We start from the raw sequence: 23,105 nt of genomic DNA, 5'->3' as shown, positions 1-23,105 counted from the left end.
GAATAGGTGTTCAAATGGTGCTGAACAAACACAATATTTTAATATGCATTTCGACCCATACTTACTTAAAAATTGCATTGCTAACATTATTATTAATTAGACTTTACCCTCTTATTGTTACAAAATTGCTCAATATCAAAAAGGGACTCTCTCTCTCTCTCTCTCTCTCTCTCAGGTGGGTGTCGCTTGAAGGTTTACGTTTTTGAACCAAATGTACGGTTGTATTAAAATAGCTTTCATGGTTGCTATATACGACTGTAGTCGTCCCATTCTTTGTTTTTCTTCTCTCTGTCCATCTTACATTAGCATCACCGGAAAAGGTCAATCGTATCTCTAAAAAAAAAAAAACGCACAATAAATAATATGATATGATGTCTTTAAAAAAAAACAAATGTAGATGATGATATCAACTGTTACCTTACAAAGGAAGATCTCCTTAGATTACATTTTGGAATTGATTCAAAGAAGTTTAAGAAAGTTCAATTTAAAACAGGCACTTTGTGTAGATGAAGCTCCTTATTATTGTATACTCTATTCGGGATGCATTCTTACACCAATGAATTTTAAATTTTGTTGAACTGCAATTATTAAATTTCAAAGCTGAACATTGTACCAAAAAAAAAACAGAGTTTCAGAGTACTTTATTGACGCAAGAAAATGCGTTGTTCTTGTCGTCAAAAAAAACAAACTATTGTGGCAAACAAAGACATTATTACATAAATCAATGCGCATCGTTATTATACAAAAAACACGATATATATATATATATATATGGGGCGGTTCGTAATCTAACATAAAGTTTATATCACACCAATCCAGTCATCAATACCCAAAAGTGATGGTAAATATAGATTAAATCAGGCCATTTCACAGAATTGAAATGACAAAAACGAAGGTATTTTAATATGTAGCCTTTTGGGTCGCTTAATCTGTTTATGTAAGAAAGGTTGTTTTGGCATGAGACAGACAGACAGACAGACAGATTGCCTAACGAACTATCTTCGCAATCTCTTTTAGACATATATCTGATTAAAGAAATGGGGCAGCCAATATTAATTACTCTATGGATATGTTTATTTTCTGGATGGAGAGAATATATAGAATACTATGGAAATAATACATTGAATCATAATACACATGGAGACAATACATTGAATCCTTGCATCCATGAATATAATGCATTGAATCGTAATACCCATAGAAATAATGCATTGAATCGTAATACCCATGGAAATAATACATTGAATCATAATACTCATAATATGCATTTAATCCAAATGCCCATGAGAGAAGCAATTGAATCCATATACCCATGGAGAGAATTCATTGAATCTATATACCCATGGAGAGAATTCATTGAATCTTATACCCATGGAGAGAATTCATTAAATCATTATACCCATGGAGAGAATTCATTGAATCCATATACCCATGGAGAGAATTCATTGAATCCATATACCCATGGAGAGAATTCATCGAATCCTTATACCCATGGAGAGAATTCATCGAATCCTTATACCCATGGAGAAAATTCATTGAATCCTTATACCAATGGAGAGAATTCATTAAATCCTTATACCCATGGAGAGAAGAGATTGAATCCATATAACCATCGAGAGAAGAGACTGAATCCATATAACCATGGAAATAACACAACGAATCCTAAAACCCACGGAAATTATACGCTGAATCCTGATATTGATGATATACATGTATTGTTATTTATCCAATTGTTTGTCTTAATATTTGCCCTTGTTTTCTCCTAAGTTTGTTAACGAAAAACGCAGTAACTCTGTTACCTCTCATTTTCAGCGATTCCGCGACTGTAAGTTGCACGTTCCCATCCACAATCTGCCCGGGGTAGAACACCCTGCTGGCATTGTTAAAAATGATGACTACGCTGTCTTTCCCCATATCTGCCCGATAGTCAGACTCGATCTCGTAACCAGCTCTTCAATCAGATCATTGAAATATGAGCATCTATTAAAGATGAAAAACTTCAAAAAGATGATTTTTATTGATCATTATGGCCTACCCAATATATGTTCGTCTGTTTCTCCGACACAATGCATTGTTTAGTCGCAATTCTATTTGTAGAAATGACAAAACTGCTTTTTAATATTGACGAAGAAACATACGATGTATAGTTTATATCTTTCTAACTCCAATACTAATTGTATAATTTGAATATATTGAGAAGGGTTAGCATTTAACGACAGACTACTCTCTGCGTCAAGCGGGATCATGGTCACTACTGACCGCACAGATTTCTGTTTTTTATACTACTGGTATGTATGCTTATATTGTGTTTTGACTGGTCTATTTTAGAAAATTACTTTGATAGATAGATAGATAGATAGATAGATAGATAGATAGATAACACATGTACAATTATATATGCACAAATATATCAATACAAACTGATATTTTTGTATACATACATAGAACTGCATAGCAATATACACGATACCAGATATTTAACAAAAGGTACATTTTCAGATGTTGTTTGCAGTGTTTCTTAATAAATGTATACGAATAGTGGCGCTATTTGATAATAGTGGTAGATTTGTTGTTGTTAAAATGTTCTTTCCTTACAGTTTAAAGTTGAGCAATAGTGATTAAAAATGTATTATATATATTTAATAGCAATATGCTGAAATGTATCAGTGCGAGAAAAATGATATCGCCATAGTGGCGATATTACTTTTGGAACTACTTTTTCTCCATTTTGGAAATATATCTACTCGTGTGCATGTTATTTAAACCCGTATTGCCAGGTGTATGACTATTTCATTCTCATTCTTATTCTGCTCATTCGCTCTTACTCTTTTCATCCCAGGACGTAGAGATCTTAAATTGTATCAGCAATAGACCCTCTAACATACACGCATGCAGTCGCTGTGGTGCCATCACGAAATACCTAAAACCCAACTCCAAACAGCAAATGTTGACTTCTATTACTTTTCTATGACTTGTTTTCTATTGGAATAACGGAAACTCACAGTGACTGAACCTGTATGACCTGCTGCGATATGTTACCCATACAGTATACATGTACTAACACTGTACGGCAACGGGTACACATTTTATAGACGCAAAAGCTCGTGATTATATAGCAATACAGTTTATTACGCAGCAGTTTTAACACTCATAACAACTGTGTTTGAAAACAATGGGTAGATCGTGCGTTTATAATTGATGATTGCAAACCAAAATCAGGGGACAATCTGCTACCGATGTAGACTACAAACTTGCCAATGTCACACAAAAATTATGTTTGAATATAGAAACATACAAAATAAAGAACGAAAATCTTTGCAAGTACGTTCACAATCCTTAAAATGTGTCGTTCAAATAGATTTACGCTCTGAATTCTGTCAGTAGATTTACGCTCTGAATTCTGTCAGTCGCAGCCGCTGTGTGATGTCTCTACATTGGGCCTACCCCACCCCCAACAGTATAAATCACAGCTGGGATGTTTCTACATTGGGCCTACCCCACTCCAAGCAATATCAACCACCGCTTTGTGATGTTTCTACATTGGGCCTACCTCACGCCAAGCAATATCAATCACCGCTGTGATGTTTCTAAATTAGACCTAACCCACCCCCAACAGTATCGATCATAAATTGTGTTAGGGAAAATAAAAACTCTTTCTTTTGTATGAAAACAGTCGTTATTTTTACAAAATACTCAATCTAATGCGATGGGGCGGTGGTTCTTTCAGAGGTTTACCGGGTTTTTCCTCCACCATTTATACAAGCCGCCATGTATAACAAATCCCTATATTGTGCCGAAAATGGCGTTAAACCCTATAAAACCAACAAAAACAACAATCTGATAGGTAAATTTTGCAAAACATCTCAACCCAAAATTATTCCAAACTTTATAATCTCTTTTTATCGATGTAGTAACTGCATTGACGCAGAATAGATACGAGTCGACGGATTTCGCTTTCAAAAATATATAATAAAAAGATAATCTGCGTTTTTGGATAAGATATACGTAAATATGTCACGAGTGAAGTGGAAACATTGTATTGTCATGAGTGGCGACAAGGAAGTCATTCATGATAATGAAATGTTTCCACTTCATTTGTAATAATGCAATGTCTCCGCCCCACTCGTTATTTTACAATATTTCCTCTTCCCTCGTGAAAATGAAAGATGTCCTTATATCTGCTCAAAATACGTAGCTGTCTTCTCTATAACAACCGGGGGAGGGGAGTGTTAGGGATAAATAAAACTGACATACGTAAAACGTAAACAATAACCTGTTATGAAATATGTCCCGATATATTTTATGAACGAAGTACAATGGTGAGGAAAGATAAGTACGGGTAATACGTTTGCATAACACATTTACGTAGCTTTATAATTAGAGTTAAGTATATGCTAGCTAAATAAACTTAAACAAACTTTGAGATATAGTGTTTATGGTTTAGAGGATTTAGCCCATACCTGTAAACACTAACTGCGGTGTACAGCCATCACTTTACAGTCAATGATTCGGAGTGCTGCCTCGCGTTAAGGCCTAAATACGACACACATCATGCAAAATGTTTAGCATTGAGGTCACAATACATTTTGACTCATACCGACTTTGTATACCAAAGTTGTGGCGGTGGCCACAACAACCACATTATACAAGTTAAATACAAACATGAGTAATTGCCACTTATAGAATATTAAGGATTATAGCTTTTGTATTTACAATTGAAAGAAGATAAACGACTATGTATATCACGACTCGTTGGTTTTGCTAGGTATTATAATGTCATTGTTATGTATGATTTGTTTTGGCTACTGAATACATTTTGATTATGGTTAGGAGCTCCTTAATTATGTAATGGTATGCAGAATAAACGAGTAAAATAATATATGCAAGTTCGAGTATATTGGCATGGAGAAAAATCTGTGAGATAAATATATTTTGTTCATTCAGTATCAGTCCCCACTGAAGTCCATGCATTGAATGACATAACTTGCTAGGATAAATATCAATTAACAATTTTCACTTCTTATCGAGACAGAAATAGTTACATCACATTCGGTGATGTATCGCATTCGATCGATTGATCGACGTTAGGCATTCGACCGACACCAGTAGTGAATGGGGCACTTTAGTCTCAATTGGAATTAGCATTAAAAACACCCCTGGGTCACTTTAGCCTCAATGGGAAATTTAACATTACGAAAACACCTGGGTCACTTTAGCCTCAAGGGGAATTTAACATGGGAAAATTTTTTGGGTCTGTTGAGCCTCAATGGGAATTTAACATGGGACAAAATTTTGGGTCTGTTGAGCCTCAAGGGGAATTGAACATGGAAAATAATCTTGGGTCTGTTGAGCCTCAAGGGGAATTGAACATAGGGAATAAATCGTGGGACTGTCTAGGGACAAGGGGAATTGAACAGAGGATGTTTTTAAAAATTAAAAAAAAATGGGGTAGGCAATTGAAAGTCTATCTCTTTTCGAGAGATGTGGGTGGCCCTGAAAAGGGCCTTTGGGTTTATATATGCCCTTAACATAAAGGGCATCTGTGACTTCTTCTTGTCCTTAGGCTTCGTCTCACTGTAGGACCGTAAATCAGGACTCTTTTGAGGCATCCTTGCCTCTCCACGTAAATCCTACGTATCCATAGGTTGCTGGGGGTCCTATGGACAACTGTCCATTCGGATCGGACATACATCGGTATGTCCGTCCTGAACATCACTGTTGACACAAGGGTGGAAGATTCAACGTCAGTCCACATGCTGAGGCGACGAGAACAGGTAAATCAATGCAGTGAACTGCGCTTATTTATAGGAAGAGGAAGGATTGAAACGGATTGAGTTCATTGACCAATCCAAACACGCGTTACAAAATTCAGTCAGCTGGCATCCAAACCGAAGAGAACAGTCTGTGACGTCACGTGGTCTATATAGATTCGCTAGCGCCTGTGTGCAGTCAATCTATGCGACAGTGATTCAACATGACGGAAACTCAGAAAACAATCCATTTGGGTGCACCAGCAGTGGAAACCACCCAAGTGAACCCGGACTTACTTTCAGAAGAGGTAAATTGGGATTTTGTGGATTTTCTTACCTCGCAAAAATTTGTTCCGGAACATTCGTCACCTTCTTCATTACCGCACGTGCAGAATTTTAGACAGAGACAGAAAGAAGAATTGGAGAAATTTATACAACGACAAAAGGAAGCGGAACAAGCTTTTCTTTTCAAGCAACAACAGCAAGAAGAGGTAAGAAAAAAAAACAAGAAGAAGAAGCAGCAAAGAAACAAGAGAGTGAAAATCAAACGGTCACGGTACTGTTAGACATTTTAGCGGAGTTAAGAAGTCTGAAACAAATGTATCAGACTTCTTTATCACGACCGAAGAAAATACGACCTTCCCGAGCTAAACACGCCAACCCTGTGACTAAGCTTACCGTACCACCCTTAGTGATTTCAACCAAATCATCATCATCAGAAGTAGGCCTCGGCCGTGGCAAAGGCTTAAGGCAGTTAAAGTTAATTGCTTAAACTCACCCCTACACCAAAAAACAAAGGCCCTTTTCAGGGCCACCCACTTCTCTCGAAAAGAGATAGACTTTCAATTGCCAATAACTGAAAAAAAAAAACACAAAAAAAAAAACATTTCACCCCTATAGTACGTGTATATGAGTGCGTGAGTGTAGCTTCTTATTTAAAATCAAAACTCAAAGACACTTACCTTTTTATACCTAATTTATTCTTTTATAAATAGTTACAATCCAATTCACAATTCACAACAGAGCACTTTAAAAAGTACATTCACTTCTTCTGTCTCACTGTTTAGTCTCTCTGTTTTTTAAATTTCTTCACCGTCAGTCTTTTCCTCCTCTTCCTCCTCACTTTCTTCCCTTCTTCTTTTCTTCTCCTCTTTCTTTTTCTTTACCTGGCTGCTTTCTTCCTCTGAAGAATCCCTCTCTTCTTCTGAAGAATCCCTGTTTTCTTCTGACTCCTCTTGTTTCTTTTTTGGGCAATCTGGAGACCAATGTCCTTTTTCTTGACAATAATAACAACATGTATCTTGACTTTTGTCTCTTTTCACCCCTGTTTTTCTTTTTTGACGGTCTGGACACTCTGAAGACCAATGCCCTTTCTTCTGAAAGATATAGCAAGTATCTTCACTTTTATCTCGAAAAGAAGGAGAGTAGTCCGAAGGCTGGTCTGAAGAAAATTTTCTAATGACCCCTCTCAAAGCTCTGATGAAACGTTCGATTTGGCTAGTTTCTTCCATCGTTGTGCTCGGTTAGAGAGTGAAATGAATAGTGAAAGGACAAGACACACACCCTTTTATATACGCTGGTCTGCCATGATTATAAATTAGTCCATGCTGTTTAAATTTTAGTCATTTGACGTTTTTCACTCAAGATGAAACGATCCAATTCATTTGAGAAGAAAGAAGAAAGTAAGAGGCAGAAACGTGATCTATCGCCTCGTACCAGAGCTGAAGTCTTGGCACAAATTCATGCCAGTGATTTTGAAGATGACATGAGTGAACCAGAATCCGAACCCTCTAAACAAAGTTCACCACCCTTAGTTAACCCTGAAAAGTACTATTCCATTCGAGAGACAGAAAAGCGCTCCTCTAGAAAATTTAGAACCACGGCTTACAAATACACGGTGAAGTTTAAAGATTTCAAGGCCGAAGTACCGTTAGAGAAAGCAGAAGGATTCGTCACCGGGGTGTGGGATTCTTTACTCACCACACTCAAGCGACAATGTCAACCCAAAGAAGACGATCGCTTGAGACTTTCCATACAACACGACGGTTTGAAATCCCCTGTTTGGATCGAGTTTAGCAGCCCTGCAGAATTGACCACTTCCAAAGTCATGGACAAGATTCAACACGTGCAACAATCCAATGACCAGTTTGACATCACCGATGGAAAAGCCACATTGGACATGACCCACGTTTATCCTCCTCAAGGGACTGGACGCAGAAAGATCTTATTGGTGAACAACCTTCGCAGCACCAAAAAGAGTCTCGTCCGAATTAAAAACCCACAAGACCAGATGTGTTTAGCCAGGGCTATCGTGGTGGGACGAACTTATGCCAACAAGAATGATACGGTAGAATGGAAAAGAGCCTGGAAAACTATTCGACAATCGGACCGAGCCAAACAACGAAGTGAAGCAGAACTCCTGTTGCAACAAGCCGGCCTATCCAAAGACACACCCTGTGGCATTCCTGAAATGCAAACATTGCAAGATGTCCTAGCTTCACGCTACACCTTGAAAGTGTACCCTCAAAAAATGCGTGGGCCTCTGTTGTTTCGAGGGAAAGACTTTAAGGATGGAAAATACATTCATGTCTATTATCACGATGACCATTTCGATACCATTACCAGTATCACCGCATTCCTGGGATATGCTTATTACTGTGAGAAATGTGACCATGGCTATAACAATCAAGAACAACACAAACATTGTGGATCGAAATGCTCAGGATGTTTGGCCTCTCCACCCTGTCTGAACGGCAAGAACCAGTGCATTGTTCTGCTTGTCTGCGCACGTTTGTCAGCCCTACCTGTTACCAACAACATCTGAAGACGCAAGGTTCACAGCAGAAATGTACTTGTCAACTCCTGAGATTGTGCCCTACGTGTGGACAAGGCATACGTACCAACAGTACCAAGGCACACGTATGTTCAGGAAAGAAAAAATGTCACATTTGTCACCACATCGTGGACTTGGAACACCAATGCTACGTGCAAAAATACCAAACCCAACCAGAGAAAGAGGATGGTCACAAGAAGAAAGGCAATTTCATCTTTTTCGATTTTGAATGCATGCAAGAGACTGGCATTCACATTCCTAATTTCTGCGTGGCTCATCGAGCGTGCGAGAAGTGCATTCAAGAACCTATTTTCAGTCATTGCCCTCAATGCAGCAAGATTCCCGGAGGAAAAAAATCTTTCGGGGACTGAACACGCTAGCCGATTTTGCCCAATGGGTCTTAGACCCCATCGACAAGACGTGGAGCCAAGAGGACATCGAACGTTACGGAGATTGTCATCGTCATGCCATTGTGATGGCTCACAATTTCTCCGGATACGATGGACAGTTTCTTCTCAGATACTATACGGAACAAGGCACCGAGCGTCCTAAAGTCACTTTAAATGGAGCCAAAATCATTTTCATGCAAGTGGGACAAGTACAGTTTAAAGATTCGATGAGTTGCTTGGCCATGCCTTTGAGCCGAATGCCTAAAACATTTAGAAAGACAGAAATGGCTAAAGGGTACTTTCCACACTTTTTCAATACGGAAGCCAATCAACACGCCGTTCTACCCCATTTACCTGAGGCTCACTATTACTACCCGACAACATGCGTACCGAACAACAAGAATCTTTCTACGCTTGGTACCAGGCTCACGCCTCGGACCCTTTCGACCTTCAGGAAGAAATGTTAAAGTATTATCGTTCCGACGTGGACATTTCACGACGTTGCTGTGGAAAATTTCGAGAACTGTTCATGGAACACGGAGGGGTCGATCCTTTGAAAGAAGCTTGCACCATTGCCAAAGCGTGTTCCTTAGTGTACCGCCAATTATGCATGCCCTAACACACTCTGGCTGTCATCAGTCCTCAAACGACCAACTATGTCAAACGTCAATACTCGGTCAAAGCCCTACGCTGGTTACATTACTTGTGCGACAAGGAAGACAAATGGATTCAGCATGCCCGCAACGGAGGGGTCGAAAAGACCATCGGAACGCATTCGGTCGATGGCTGAGACTTAGAAAACCCCAAGATCGTGTACGAGTTTAACGGTTGCTTATTTCACGGATGTCCCGTCTGTTACCCTGACCGTGGCTCTAAAAATCAATTTTTACAACGAACCATGGAAGACTTGTACCAGGCTACTTGTCAGCGACGCCTAAAGTTAGAACAGGAAGGATACCAAGTGGTGGCAATGTGGGAACACGAATACGATCACCGTTTGAAAACCGATCCCGAGTTTAAACGCCTCGTGGAAAGTTACCAGTTCATGGACACCCTGAACCCAAGGGATAGTTTGTACGGAGGAAGGACCAATGCCACTTGTTTGCTGTACCAAGCCGACGAAGAGAAAGGAGAAGAAATCAAATACTTGGGTGTGTGTTCGCTGTGTCCCTACGTATGCAAATATTGTCGCTTTCCTGCAGGGCACCCACAATTGTTCACGGAACACATCGACCTGAAAAACATTCGACAATACGAAGGCTTGATCAAGTGCAAAGTTTTGCCTCCCAAGGACTTGTACCATCCCGTCTTACCTCACCATTGCGAAGGCAAACTGATGTTTCCTTTGTGCCGTACTTGTGCCGAAACGTGCAACCAAGATCAGCCTTGTCAGCACACCCAGGAAGAACGGGCTTTGACGGGAACCTGGGTCAGCGTAGAATTGATCAAAGCTCTGGACATGGGATATCAACTGTTAGAAGTGTACGAAATTTGTCACTTTCCCAAGACACAACAATACCACAAGGGTGACCCCACGCAGAAAGGCATTTTCGCCGACTACGTGGATGCCTTTTTGAAACTGAAACAAGAAGCCAGTGGCTCTCCTTCCTGGTGTCACACTCCCGAAGACCAAAAGATATTCAAAGAGAAATACTGGCCACAAGAAGGCATTACTTTAGATCACATCGAGAAAAACGAAGGCAGGCGATCGTTTGCCAAAGTGATGTTAAATTGCTTGTGGGGTAAAATGGCACAACGCCCGTGTTTACCCAAGACGGAGTATTTGACAGAACCTTCCTGCTACTTTCAGATGATTCACGACAAAACCAAATTCAAGAACACGTGGACGTCGTTCGCGAGGATTTGATCTTGGTCAATTACGAAGAAGATCTGGACTTTGTACAAGACGACCCTTTTGGAAATGTCATCATTGCGGCTTACGAGACAGCTCATGCTCGCTTAAAATTGTACGAAGCTTTAGAACTGTTAGGGGAACGCGTCCTGTACTTTGACACGGACAGTTGCATTTACATCCATCACCCGAGTCAACAGCACCCTGACATCGAAGGAGACCGTTTAGGAGCCTGGACAGACGAACATCCCGACGACAAGATTCTAAGTTTCGTCAGTGGCGGTCCAAAAAATTACGGCTACGAATACCGGGACCCACAAGGAGAAGTGCACACGAAGTGTAAAGTGAAAGGATTGACTCTGAATTATCGTACCAGTCGTGTGGTCAACTTTGGGGTATTGAAAGAAGCCTTGCAATCGGGAGAGGATGAACACTTTAAAGTGACCACCTATCAACCCAACAAGATTGTACGTTTACCCACTCACCACAACGTCAGTCGACCCTTGGAAAAAGTCTATCAAATCGTGTACCAGAAGCGAGTGCGACTTCCCAATCATTTCACCTTGCCGTATGGGCACGCCGGTATTGGTCTGTATATAAAAAGGAACCCTAGGCAAGATTGATAGTTCATTGTGACTACCAAGACCAAGTGAACAAGATGAATACTTTCAGAGAAACACAAAGCAAGTTTAGAATGGTACAATTCAAGTTTGGGGCTTTTGAAGTGAAATGCGATTGTGAGCCTTGCTATGGGAACGATGCTGTACGCTGTGACCTTAGTGATGCCGTAAAGCATCATGGGAACTTTGTTGTCACTACCCCTATAATGGAAAGTGATGCTGTGCGTGTCAAACCTGAGGGATGCGAAAGCGATGCCGCTCGTCCTCTTGGACACTTTACTGGGTTTCGTTTTAAAGGTGGATGTTCACCTTCACGTTTACCCCCCCCCCCTCCCACAGATGTCATCCAGCCCTGAGCAAACTCCTGTCCATGTCACCCAACCCTCATCGAAACGAACCTGTGAAAGACGAATATTCGTTCCCTGTACGTTTGTCGGAATACTGCGACTTTGAAAATCGTCTTCAATCGTTCAAAGGAAAATGGCCTAAGTATCTGGGAGGACCGACCCCGGAAGAATTAGCCAGAGCCGGATTGTTCTACTTGGGCGAAGGAGATAAAGTCAAGTGCTTCAGTTGCGGTGTGTCACTTCACCACTGGGAACCACAAGATTCGGCTTACGTAGAACATGCTCGATGGTCACCGAATTGTCATTACTTACCCTTAGTGGGACCGAGACATTGAAGTAACTTGCCATAATCTGTTTATGGATACTTTACAAGAGAACGTTCGCACTTTGCGTGTGTAGTTGAGAGAAAGGATTTACCGAGAGTTGGTCAAAATACAAGTGAAACGTGAAGAACAATTGCATCCGTTACGTCACCAGATGTTTAATCACTGGTACCTGAATGCTATAAAAGGACTGACTCAGTTGAAAGTGTTCCATTGGACAGACATTGATCAACAACCCCCTGGTTTTAAAAAGGATTGGTTTGCTATTGATGATTCTATCTACTACAATGTAAACTTACTGCATCGAATTCCAGAGGAAGAGTTAACCAATTACCGACATCTTTTACACAATGTCGACTTAGTGAAAGAAGAAACTTCTGAACGAATTGGAATGTGTAAATTAGTGACTAAACGATTTAAATTTGACACTGAAGTAAAACCATGTCTGTGCAAACGGTACATTTCTTCTGTCAGACAAAAGAGGATTTAGTATGACCTGTTTATGGATACTTTACAAGAGAACATTCGTGCTTTGCTTGTGGAGTTGAGAGAACGCATTTACCGAGAGCTGGTCAAAATACAAGTCAAACGTAAAGAACAGTTGCATCCGTTACGTCACCAGATTTTTAACCACTGCTACCTGAATGGTATAAAAGAACTGATTCGTCAGAAATTATTTCAGTGGCCAGACCTTGTTCAATACTTCCAGGCCCCCGATGATCGACGTGTTGATAATTTTGGTTACTTCGAGATTCACTTAGTGAAACGCATTCAGGAAGACGAGTTAAAGGATTACCAACATATTTTACGAGGAATCTACTTAGCGGAAGAGGAAACATCTAAACGAACTCTGACGTTTCAGTTACAGTATGCAAGATTTAGATTCCCCGTTGGAGAACGAAGATCTCTGGCTAGAAAGTACTTGTATTGTTTCCGAAACAAAGAGACTATAACAACAGGCTGCCATGCCACGACTTATGTCACATGTGATCCAACAGATTCCGTGGAAGGAACTCAGTGACCATATTCAAACCGTGGATCATTACCATCGATTATTACAAGAACTGTATCCATTCAATTTGGGTCGACACATAGTGTGTGTCTTAGTGACTTGTTTTCTGGAATTTCGTTTACCAGCCGATTCCTTGTGGACTCTTTACGAACAGTACTTACCACCCCAATGGCCTTAAGACTCCTTTTGCTCAAAGCCTTGCGTTTTCATCTGGATACTTCTCGACCTCTACGGGAAGAAAAGATTCGTCAACCTTTAGCTACCCAAGACGTGTATAACGATGTGTGTGTAGCTTGTGACTTACACCCCCATTGGACAGATGTCCGTGCCTGGAAAGAATGGGATTTTGAGGCTTGGACCCAAGAAGTGGCCCAGTATGCACGAGAGTTGTTCAAGGAAAAAAGTCACTTTTCAACCTGTGTTAGTGACAGTACCAGAAGTAGAACTCGTCACCGAGGACAGGACTGTCGTGGACATGCCTGAAAGACCCTTTCGGGAGGACACTTGTGTGACCTTACCCCCTATAGAACTGGTTAGAACCTTACCCAAAACCTGTTGTACAGACACTTGTTTCTATTCCACGTTGATAATGTCGATGTGCCTTTTATCGTTGTACTTAAGTCTTTGGCTTTTATGTATTTTTGTCTTTCGTATTCATGTTTAAAACATTCAATAAACGTGTCCTGAAAAAAGTATATAAACTCTTGTCTTGTTTGTTTTCGTGTCACAAGTGACATTCCTAACACTATGGCTACTTCTGCTCCCTCTTCCTCTACTGTCAAAGTCATCGACGAACACTTAGATCGTGCCACTTGGGAGGCTTTGTATCTTCGCCATCCCTTTAACATGCTCATTGCTGGACCTAGCGGTTCAGGCAAAACCGAATTTGTCAAACGTTTGATCGAACATAAACATCATTTGATCGATCGTCCACCCCAACGCATCATGTAGTGTTACAAAGAGTGGCAATCGGCGTACAGTCTCTTGCGAGAAAGTCAAGGCGATTCCATCGTGTTTGTGGAAGGCATTCCTAAAGAAGACGATGACATCGTCTCTGACTCCCGTCAAACCCATTTGGTCATTTTTGACGACATGTTAGGAGAAGACGAAGAAGAAATTAAACTGTGGTTCACGCGCAAAGGGCATCATCGTAATGCCAGTGTCGTTAACATCACTCAAAATTTGCTTCAACAAAGTAAAGCAAATCGCATCATCAGTCTCAATGCGCATTACGTGGTCTTGTTTAAAAGCCCTCGAGATAAATCGCAAGTGCAAGTCTTAGCCAAACAGTTAGGAACGCTTTGGCTGAGTCAGGCGTACGACGATGTCACTCACACTCCACACGCCTATTTACTCGTCGATTAAAAAACCTACGACCCCCGATGATTTGCTATTTCGTACCCACTTGTTTCACCACTGGGGTCAAGACGGAGGGCCTGTCCTGTACACGTCTCCGTCTTCGACTTAACTTCACTCAAAAAAAATCTATAAAAACCTCAGACAGTTTTCGTCTCTCTCACACAGTGTCAACATGACGTCCCTTCAATCATATCTTCCCATATAATTGATTCGTGCCTTGTATGGCATCAGTCGATAAAAAAATCCACAAATACGAGCTCGTGTCTTAGAAGCTAGTCTCAAAGAAGTCTTACGATGGTTCACGGTGACAGCACGTCAATTACTCCAAGGAATCATTCAGATTCCTCATCAAACCAAACGCTTTTTCGATCGAAACAAAGTCGCTTTGACCCAACTGGCCGATCCCCGCATCGACACTCAAACCAAAAAACAAATCATTTTGAAACCTGGAGGGGAGCGGTACTCTAGGAGGGGTCATCATTCGCTCTCTCCTAAGATGGGATCCTAATGCTCCCAAAGTTCTCCCCAAGAAAAAAGAAGTCAAACGAAGATCCAAGAAAAAGAAAAAGAAAAAGACCAGGTCCCCAAAGAGACCCGTGTCTCCCAGAACTTCTCCAGTGGCGGGACCTTCCTCTTACCAGACACCACCCCGGAAAAAGAAAAGCCCCCAGAAAATGAAACAGGGAAAAAGTACCCAGAAAAAGAAAAGTCCACAGAAGAAAACTAGTCGCAAGAGAGGTACTTCAGCCAGCATGCAACCTTACACTCGCAAACCACGACCTGCAACGGCGGTGACCGCGTCTCCGGTAGCCTCAGGTTCAGTCACTTCTCCGATGATGTCACCAAGAACTGAACAGTACTTGGAGACGCTGATCACACCAAGAACTTCTCCGTTGATGACCCCAAGAATTTTCCCAGTGGCAGGACCCTCCCATTTAACGTCAGTGGCTGCGGCACACAAAGTACCTGCTCCCAAAATCAAAGTCCAAGAAAGATCGGGCATGTTACAAAGTTTACTGGATTTGTCCAAGCAAGAACTGGCTCGATTTAGTCCGTTACGTACCCCTACACGACGTGTCATGCCTGTGATCAAGTTGATACGCCGTAAAGACAATCAGTGGCTACGCGTTCCAGTATAAAAAAGGCCTGGACCAAGTAGGGTATCAGTGAACTTCCAAAAGATGTCACCTCCAAGAAGTCAAAAAAGAAAGAGATAAAGGCATACTCGTCATCCGAGAAAGCGCTTAGCCAAGCATCGACGTTACCCTAAGAAAAGACACAGTCGTTCCAAGAAAAAGAGGCGTCACCAAAGGGGAGGATACCTTGGCGATTTTGGAAAAAACGTTGTCTCCTTTATGACCAAGCGATAGTCCCCCCCAAAAAAAGATAAAAGGGCGTGTGTTAAGTCATCGATGTTAGTGTCTGTTTGGTGAATGTCCCGGAACCCACAAGCAAAGATGGCCCCCTCCAGAAAACATCCCTCTTCTAAACCCCATGGAAATAAAAGGAAATGACTGCTTCCACGTTTAGTCAAAAATGGGGACATGTTATCTGTCCTGTCCAAAGCTTCTCCACCCCTACGAAAAAAACTCATTCAAACGGCCCCCAAAGAGGTCATCGATACCGTGTGCGAATGTTGTTTGAACGTCTTGAAAGGCACGATCCCTTTGTCCAAACACCAGAAACAATGCTTAGGCAAACATCGTCACGTTCTTCGCCAAATGGTTCAAAAGAAAATTCCCCTTCGTCAAAAAAAGAAGATGTTGGTCCAACGTGGAGGAATATTACCCCTCTTGCTAGGTCCCTTACTGAAAGGAGTCTTGGGAACCGTGTTGGGAGGACTGATGGGAGCAAGATAAAAAGGCCCTCTGGAGTCCCAAGATCTCAGAATCGACCTCTGACATCCCATGGAAGGACTAAAATTAGCTTTAGTGCCTTACAAACGATGGATGGAATACCATCGTTGGCAAGAACAACGCACCCCGCATTTACCTCCCAATCCCAATTTGAACGAGATGTCCCAGTTACAACACGAATTGCAGTCCTTAATGGATCGCCAAGATTTGTCCGAAAGAGAAAAATCGCAAAAGTACGGTCAACTCTTGCAACGACTGCAACTCTTTCACCAAAAAGCTTTAGACGAAACAGCTCTTCCCACTCTGAAAGATTTTAAGACCTTGATGAAAAGTCCATCACCCACACCATCACCACTACCACCACCACTACTACCATCCCCAAAGGTCACCAGAGATGCTACCCCACGAAGGTCTGAGGAAGAAGAGATACGAGAACTGTTTCAAACACCGTCAGCAGCTCCTATGTCTAGTAAGATTGCAGCATCCTTGTTGACCCCGTCCCCCACACCCCAACGAGAAGAAATGAAAGCTTGGGTTAAAAAGATGGTGTCCACTCCTCCTTCGACAGAAGTAAAAAACAATGAAGGGAAACCAGAAGTGAAAAAAGAAAAGAAGACCAAAGCCATTCCACTGGCACCTCCACCACTACCTTCGACTTCTACTCCCGTAGCCCATCTGACACGTAAATCCGTTTCCAAACCAACCTTTCGTCCCACCCAAAGTAACATCACCGAAGAGTGGGTGACTTATTAACACATACACACACAAAATGGAGAAGGTGTTAGCCAGCATTTACTACGATCCCTCCCATCCTGCAGGTTACGCAGGAGTACAAAAATTGTATCGTGTTGCCAAAATTCGACTGAAAAGTCTCCGTTTACCTCAAGTGCAACGATGGTTACAAGAACAAGCTACTTACACTTTACACAAACCCATTCGACGCAAGTTTGCCAGAAGTCGCACCCGAGTGGAAGGCATCGATCATCAATGGCAAGCCGATTTAGCCGATGTCTCTCATTTGGCCAGCTACAATCGTGGCTACAAATATTTGTTTTGTGTCATCGACGTCTTTTCCAAATTTGCCTGGGTCGTGCCCTTGACTTCCAAATCGAGCAGCGAGTTAGTACGAGCCCTGCAACGGGTGTTGAAACAAAGCGGTCGTCACCCTCTTCGATGGCAAACGGACAAAGGCACCGAATTTCTGAATCAAGCTTTCCAAAAAGAATTAAAGAAACGTGACATTCATTTTTTTACCACCGAGAATCCTGAAACCAAAGCCAGCATCGTGGAACGTTTTCAACGCACTCTGAAAGAACGCATGTGGAAATATTTTACGCATCACCACACTCTCAAGTACATCGACATCTTACCGCACCTGGTGCAAGCGTACAACCAATCTTACCATCGAAGCATTGGACGTGCCCCGCAAGAGGTGACCCCCGACAACGAAGTGCTGGTATTTGAGCGCCTGTTTGGTACGTCCCCGACGAGGGCTGTCCCCAAGAAAAGTGGAGTGTTAACCGTAGGAGATTGGGTGCGCATTGGCAAAACCAAACGCACTTTCGACAAAGGTTACTTACCTAACTGGACGACCGAATTGTTTCGTGTCACTGGACGAGTGCATGGCCGTGATCCTGCCGTCTATAAATTGGAAGACATCGACGGAGAAGTGTTAAAAGGAACGTTTCGTTTGTCCGAGTTACAACGTGTCACCAAAAAAGAAGACGACGTGTACGACATCGAAAGCATTCTCGAACGCAGAACCCGTAAAGTGGGCAAACGACGTGTCAAAGAAGTCAAAGTACGTTGGAAAGGATATCCACCCAGTTTTGATTCTTGGATCGACGCTTCGCAAGTCATCGACTATAAAAAGAAGTGACCATCATGCCCTTTCACACAGACGCAGCTACGTCGACCACTCCTTCACCTAGTTCTTCTCTGCAAGATTTACAAAAACAACCCTTGTGGGTGTGGTGTGGAGAACGTGTACCTAAAACGCAAATCGTCTTTTTCTGTCAAATCTTCGTGGTGTATTGCGTCATCGTGGCAGCCATTGCCAATTTGAGTTTGCAACAAGGAGACAAACAGTTGTGGACCATTTTATTGAGCAGTTGCATCGGTTACCCGCTTCCTAATCCCTCCCTGAAATTCACCTCGAACGGGAACAACGGGAACCTTGTGTCCAGCGCCAGTGCCAGTCACCACTCCAACAACAACAACAACCCAATTTTGGGCGGAGACACGCCTCTGACGTCCAGTAAACCCTCGGACAGCCACAGAACTCTGGAATTATGAGTCACTAAAACCAATTTTACTTAACCTTACCTAGCGACAGTTCTATGGAGGTGTTTCCCAACAACACGTTGTGCTGTTACACAGCCAAATTACCTCAACCCATCCCATTAGATCACGAAGCCCATTGGGAAGTGGCTTTGGTAGAAATCATTCACCCAACCCAAGTCCTCAATGTCCTTCCCAATCAAAATTTTTTTTCAGTGGAAGTTCATGACCAACAAATGCGAGAGTACTTGGATAAGCAAGGCAAAAATCTCATAAAAAACCCTATCGCAAAGAACAACAAAAAGGCGAATCAGCAGTCATTTTCGACAACAAAAATTTTGCCAAGTATTTTCGTACCCCGGTAGAATTGAACGAAGGACTGAATTTGATGTTTGTATATTCCGATGTGGTGGAGTATAACGTGGTGGGACACACCTCCGTGCCATTACTGCGTGTCATTCCTTTCAAAGTGGATTCTGTCACGAACGCTGACGAGGAAGGTGGAAACACTTATCACGTACACCGCGAATTTGTACATCCTCATTATTTGCCTGTCAGCAAGTCGTATTTGGACACGGTCAACATTGCTATAAAAGGAGATCTGGGACAAAATATTCCATTCACCAAAGGAAAAGTCACGGTGAAACTCCATTTTCGAAAACGGTTCTCTCACGATTCGTTAAGTCATGTATCCAGTGTACCGAGGGGTTGCTCGACAGCGAGGACACGGTTTAGGAGATATGTTAAAATCAGCCTTTCGTTCGGTGGCCCCAGTCTTGAAACCGATAGTGACACGCGGATTGCACGCCTTGAAAGATGCGGCATTGACACACGGCAAAGAATTTCTCCAAAATGTCATCATCGACAAACAAAACCCTAAAGAAGCTTTCTTGAGGGCAGGCAAAAATGTCTTGCTGCAAACGGGTAAAGACCTTTTGGGTCGACGAGAAACACCTATAAATGCCCTGCACGCTACCGAGTCAAGCATTCAGCAAGGACAAGGCAGAAAGAGACGACGAAGAAAACACCCTTTCACCAGACTTCACACTTCTAAAGCTAGAAAGACTAAGAAAAGAAGAACCGTTCAAGACTTAGACGTTTTCGATTATTGAAAAAAAACAGAAAAAAATGATGCACCGAGGGTCTTGCGCTTGTTCCAAGTCGGAACTGGATCTGTTTGCCATGCCACCCACCATGATGACGATGCAAGAATCCCAATGGGTGGAATTTCATCCCGTCTCCTCTTTGACGGATTCTGCTCCCATCGAGTTTGAAATCAAAGGACAGCCCGAAGATTACATCGATCTGAATAGCAGTTACCTGTATTTGAAAGTGAAAGTGTTCGAACCACCCAACACTAACCTAGACGCTGAGGATGTAGTAGCTCCCGTCAATAATTTCATGCATTCCTTGTTCAGCGAAGTGGATTTGTACTTGAATAACAAACTGGTCAGCAGCATCATGGATACTTACCCTTATCGAGCCTACCTGGAAAATCTCTTGACGTATGGAAAAGAAACCAAGAACACTCATCTGGATGCTTGCGTGGTATGGAAACCTGACAAAGCGTCTAAGTTCGACAGCATTACATTTGCTGGAGATGCTACAAATTCAACGGGGTTTGTAGAACGAAGAAAGAAAATTGCACTAAGTCGTAGTTTAGAACTGATGGATCGCTTGCATTTAGACATGTGGTTGCAAGAAAAGTATTTGCTGAACGGAGTGGATATCCGCCTGAGACTGAATCGCAGCAGTGCCGCTTTCCATTTGATAGCTGCTCATGATGCCACTTACAAAACCAAAATCGGAGAAGCCAGACTCTACGTGCGTCGTGTGGAAGTGTTGCCTAAAGTGGGAAACGACATCAGTCAGACGTTGAGTAGAACGACCTCCAAGTATCCCATACGACGTGTGGAAGTGAAAACGTTCACCATTCCTGCTGGACAGCGATCCATGATCGAAGATCATCTGTTCCAAGGACAGTTACCCAAACGTTTGACTGTTGGTATCGTCAAGAATTCAGCCTTTAACGGAGCTTACCAAGAAAACCCTTTCAACTTTCAACACTACAAAGTGTCCAAAATCGAAGTCAGTCGCGATGACAAGGCCTTGTGTACCAGACCTTTTGAACCTGACTTTGTTAACGCAAAGAATTACTTGAGGTCGTACTTGTCTCTGTACGAAGCCACGGGACAGTTAGGAACCAACACCAGTCTCGGTATTACGTACGAAGATTATCCAGAAGGCTACGCTTTGTGGGCTTTCGATTTCACTCCAGACCAAGGCAGCGACGAGGGACATTTCTACCCTATAAAATCAGGCCAGATTCGTGTGGAAATTCAGTTTGTGGGTGCACTGGAAGTAGGGCACACAGTGAACGTCATCCTGTATGCAGAATTTAATAATACGATAGAAATCAACAGTTTGAGAGAAGTCATTCTAGATTATTAGAAGCTATGGAAGACTGTTATCCCTCTTTACCTTGTGAAGAAATTTTGGACATGAAATGTGAGGAGACCGTAGAAGAATCCCAAGACAAAGACGAAGAAGTTGTCATGATGAAGTCGAGATGGCCAGAACAAGAAGCCCATTTAGTCTGCTGTTTTGCCAAACACTTGGTCGAAAAAATGACGGAATTGATCAAGAAAAATTGCTATGGATGTCAAAACGATCATCCCAGTCAAATTCAACACGATAAATGCCTAATGCTGAGTCAAGAAGAAAAATTGGACGGGTATCTGGACGAAACTTGGAGTCTCATTTCGGACGAAGTCGTGTTGCACCAGTGGTATAAAGACTTGCGTGAACATTCTTGTCCACCATTAACCACTCAAGAGATCCATCGTATCGAAGCTCTCCTGAATCAGAGTGGGGAGACGAAGCGAAGAAACGGTTATTTGTCAGACATTTTCAAGCAAAAAGTCAGGATCGAATTGATGACTTATTACTACCTGTGAAGAAGAAGAAAAAACCCACACAAAACATGGATACCTGGGAACTTTATTACCTTTTGAACCACAGTTCGTACACTGCTTCTTGGAATCCTGTCGTCTGTACTAAAGATGAACTCCGTCATCGCAAACCTCAAAACCATCTAGCTTATGTGATCAACACGAACGACAGTCATCTCCCAGGAACCCACTTGGTAGCCGTCTACTTTCCTCAAGAAGGATGTGTGGAATATTTCGATTCCTATGGATTGCCTCCTTTGGAAGACGATATCATTGACTTTATGAGAAGAAATGCTCAGACCACCCGATTCAATAATGTGAAATTAAAGGCACAGATTCCTTGGTGTGTGGACAATATTGCCTGGGCTATTCCTTAGAACATATTGTAACTCATTTTGATCCTCGTTCTTCTTCTAGGAACGATGTGAAAGTAGATCGATGGTTTTGTGACCAGTATGCTTATCTTTTGTCTCAAGCTAGGAAACATAGTGTCCATCAATGGCCAAATGACTTCCAACAGTGGAAATCACAATTTCATTCACAATGTTGTCAGCCCTGTCCAAAATAATGTGTGAATTGAAAAAAAAATGTTTGGTATTTGAAAAAAAATGTTTGATGTTATATTGTTTTTGATTATTGTTAAAAATGTTAGAGTTGTTTGTTAGTGTTAAGTGATTTTGAATAAAAAATGTTGTGTTTTGAAAACAAATGCCTTTGTCTTTTGTTTTGCTATAAGAATTTTGATTCATGAGCTTTGACTTCTCTCTATCTCTCTCATGACACTCTTTAAACGTTCCAACTCGAAAACCGTTTAGGGATGTTTTCCTTCACGTCAGCGCTTTAACTTTAAGAACCGGGGTAGTTTCCAGTCAAACCATTCATTGTCGACTCATCCTCCTACGAAGATGTGCTCCAAACTAGCTAAGCTAAACGAAGCCTACGTGAATTTGCATAGGGTCAGACACAGTCTGATACCGAAGCCAGAAGAGGTAGAGAATGTGAGAATGTTAAAAGTCACTGAAGACCTGATAGAAGAGCTCTTCAGAGAAGAAGTGAACAGGGAGAAAGAAGAATGGACAGAGAAGTACAGACTTCAGAGACAGCAGCAGCAACAGCAACAACAACAACAACAATAGCAGCAGCAGCAGCAACCTGAACCTGACAGAGGCTTTGTCGATTGTCGTATCGACACCAAAGAGTTCTTCTTCTCTTTCCGAAGAAGCAGACCTATCGTCAGAAAGTCTATCCTCAGAGGACATCGCATTCTTAGAAACTAAAAGATTGCCATAGCAAACAAAAAATCAAAAACAAAAAACAGCCATTTTCAGGGCTACCCAATACTCTAGAAAAGAAATAACAATCGATTTGCCAATGTGTGTATGTAGAGTAGTGTGAATATAAACACTGACTCTTTTTTCTTGGGTTTGTGAGTTTGTGTGTTTGTAAGCGCTCACGTACGTTTGTGTAGATAGTAGATTATTGGGTTTGATTTAATAGCTTTGCGTATGTGGATAGTATATTGAAGTGATTAAT

At 41.9% G+C, this 23,105-nt stretch overlaps 1 protein-coding gene across 3 annotated transcripts in view; it reads right to left on the bottom strand.

The window, feature by feature from the left end:
• The window catches only part of LOC149802176 (arrestin domain-containing protein 3-like), a 34,654-nt gene extending 30,042 nt beyond the window's left edge, over positions 1–4,612 (bottom strand). The window contains exons 1-3 of one of the 3 annotated variants that reach the window (XM_089956588.1): positions 4,461–4,612; positions 1,800–1,980; positions 199–333 (exon numbers count right to left, since the gene is read on the bottom strand). In XM_089956588.1, coding sequence (XP_089812714.1) covers positions 199–333; positions 1,800–1,914 — 250 coding nt within the window. In that variant the 5' untranslated portion in view covers positions 1,915–1,980; positions 4,461–4,612. The remainder of the gene's footprint in view (positions 1–198; positions 334–1,799; positions 1,981–4,460) is intronic. The other 2 variants (XM_089956589.1, XM_089956590.1) reach the window with 2 other exon arrangements.
• Between the last annotated feature and the right edge of the window lie 18,493 nt (positions 4,613–23,105).

This window comes from Sinohyriopsis cumingii, chromosome 4 (genome assembly GCF_028554795.1).
Source record: "Sinohyriopsis cumingii isolate HCF-2022 chromosome 4, ASM2855479v2, whole genome shotgun sequence".
In the NCBI taxonomy this organism is placed as follows: domain Eukaryota; kingdom Metazoa; phylum Mollusca; class Bivalvia; order Unionida; family Unionidae; genus Sinohyriopsis; species Sinohyriopsis cumingii.
This window is presented reverse-complemented; position numbering and strand designations above follow the sequence as displayed.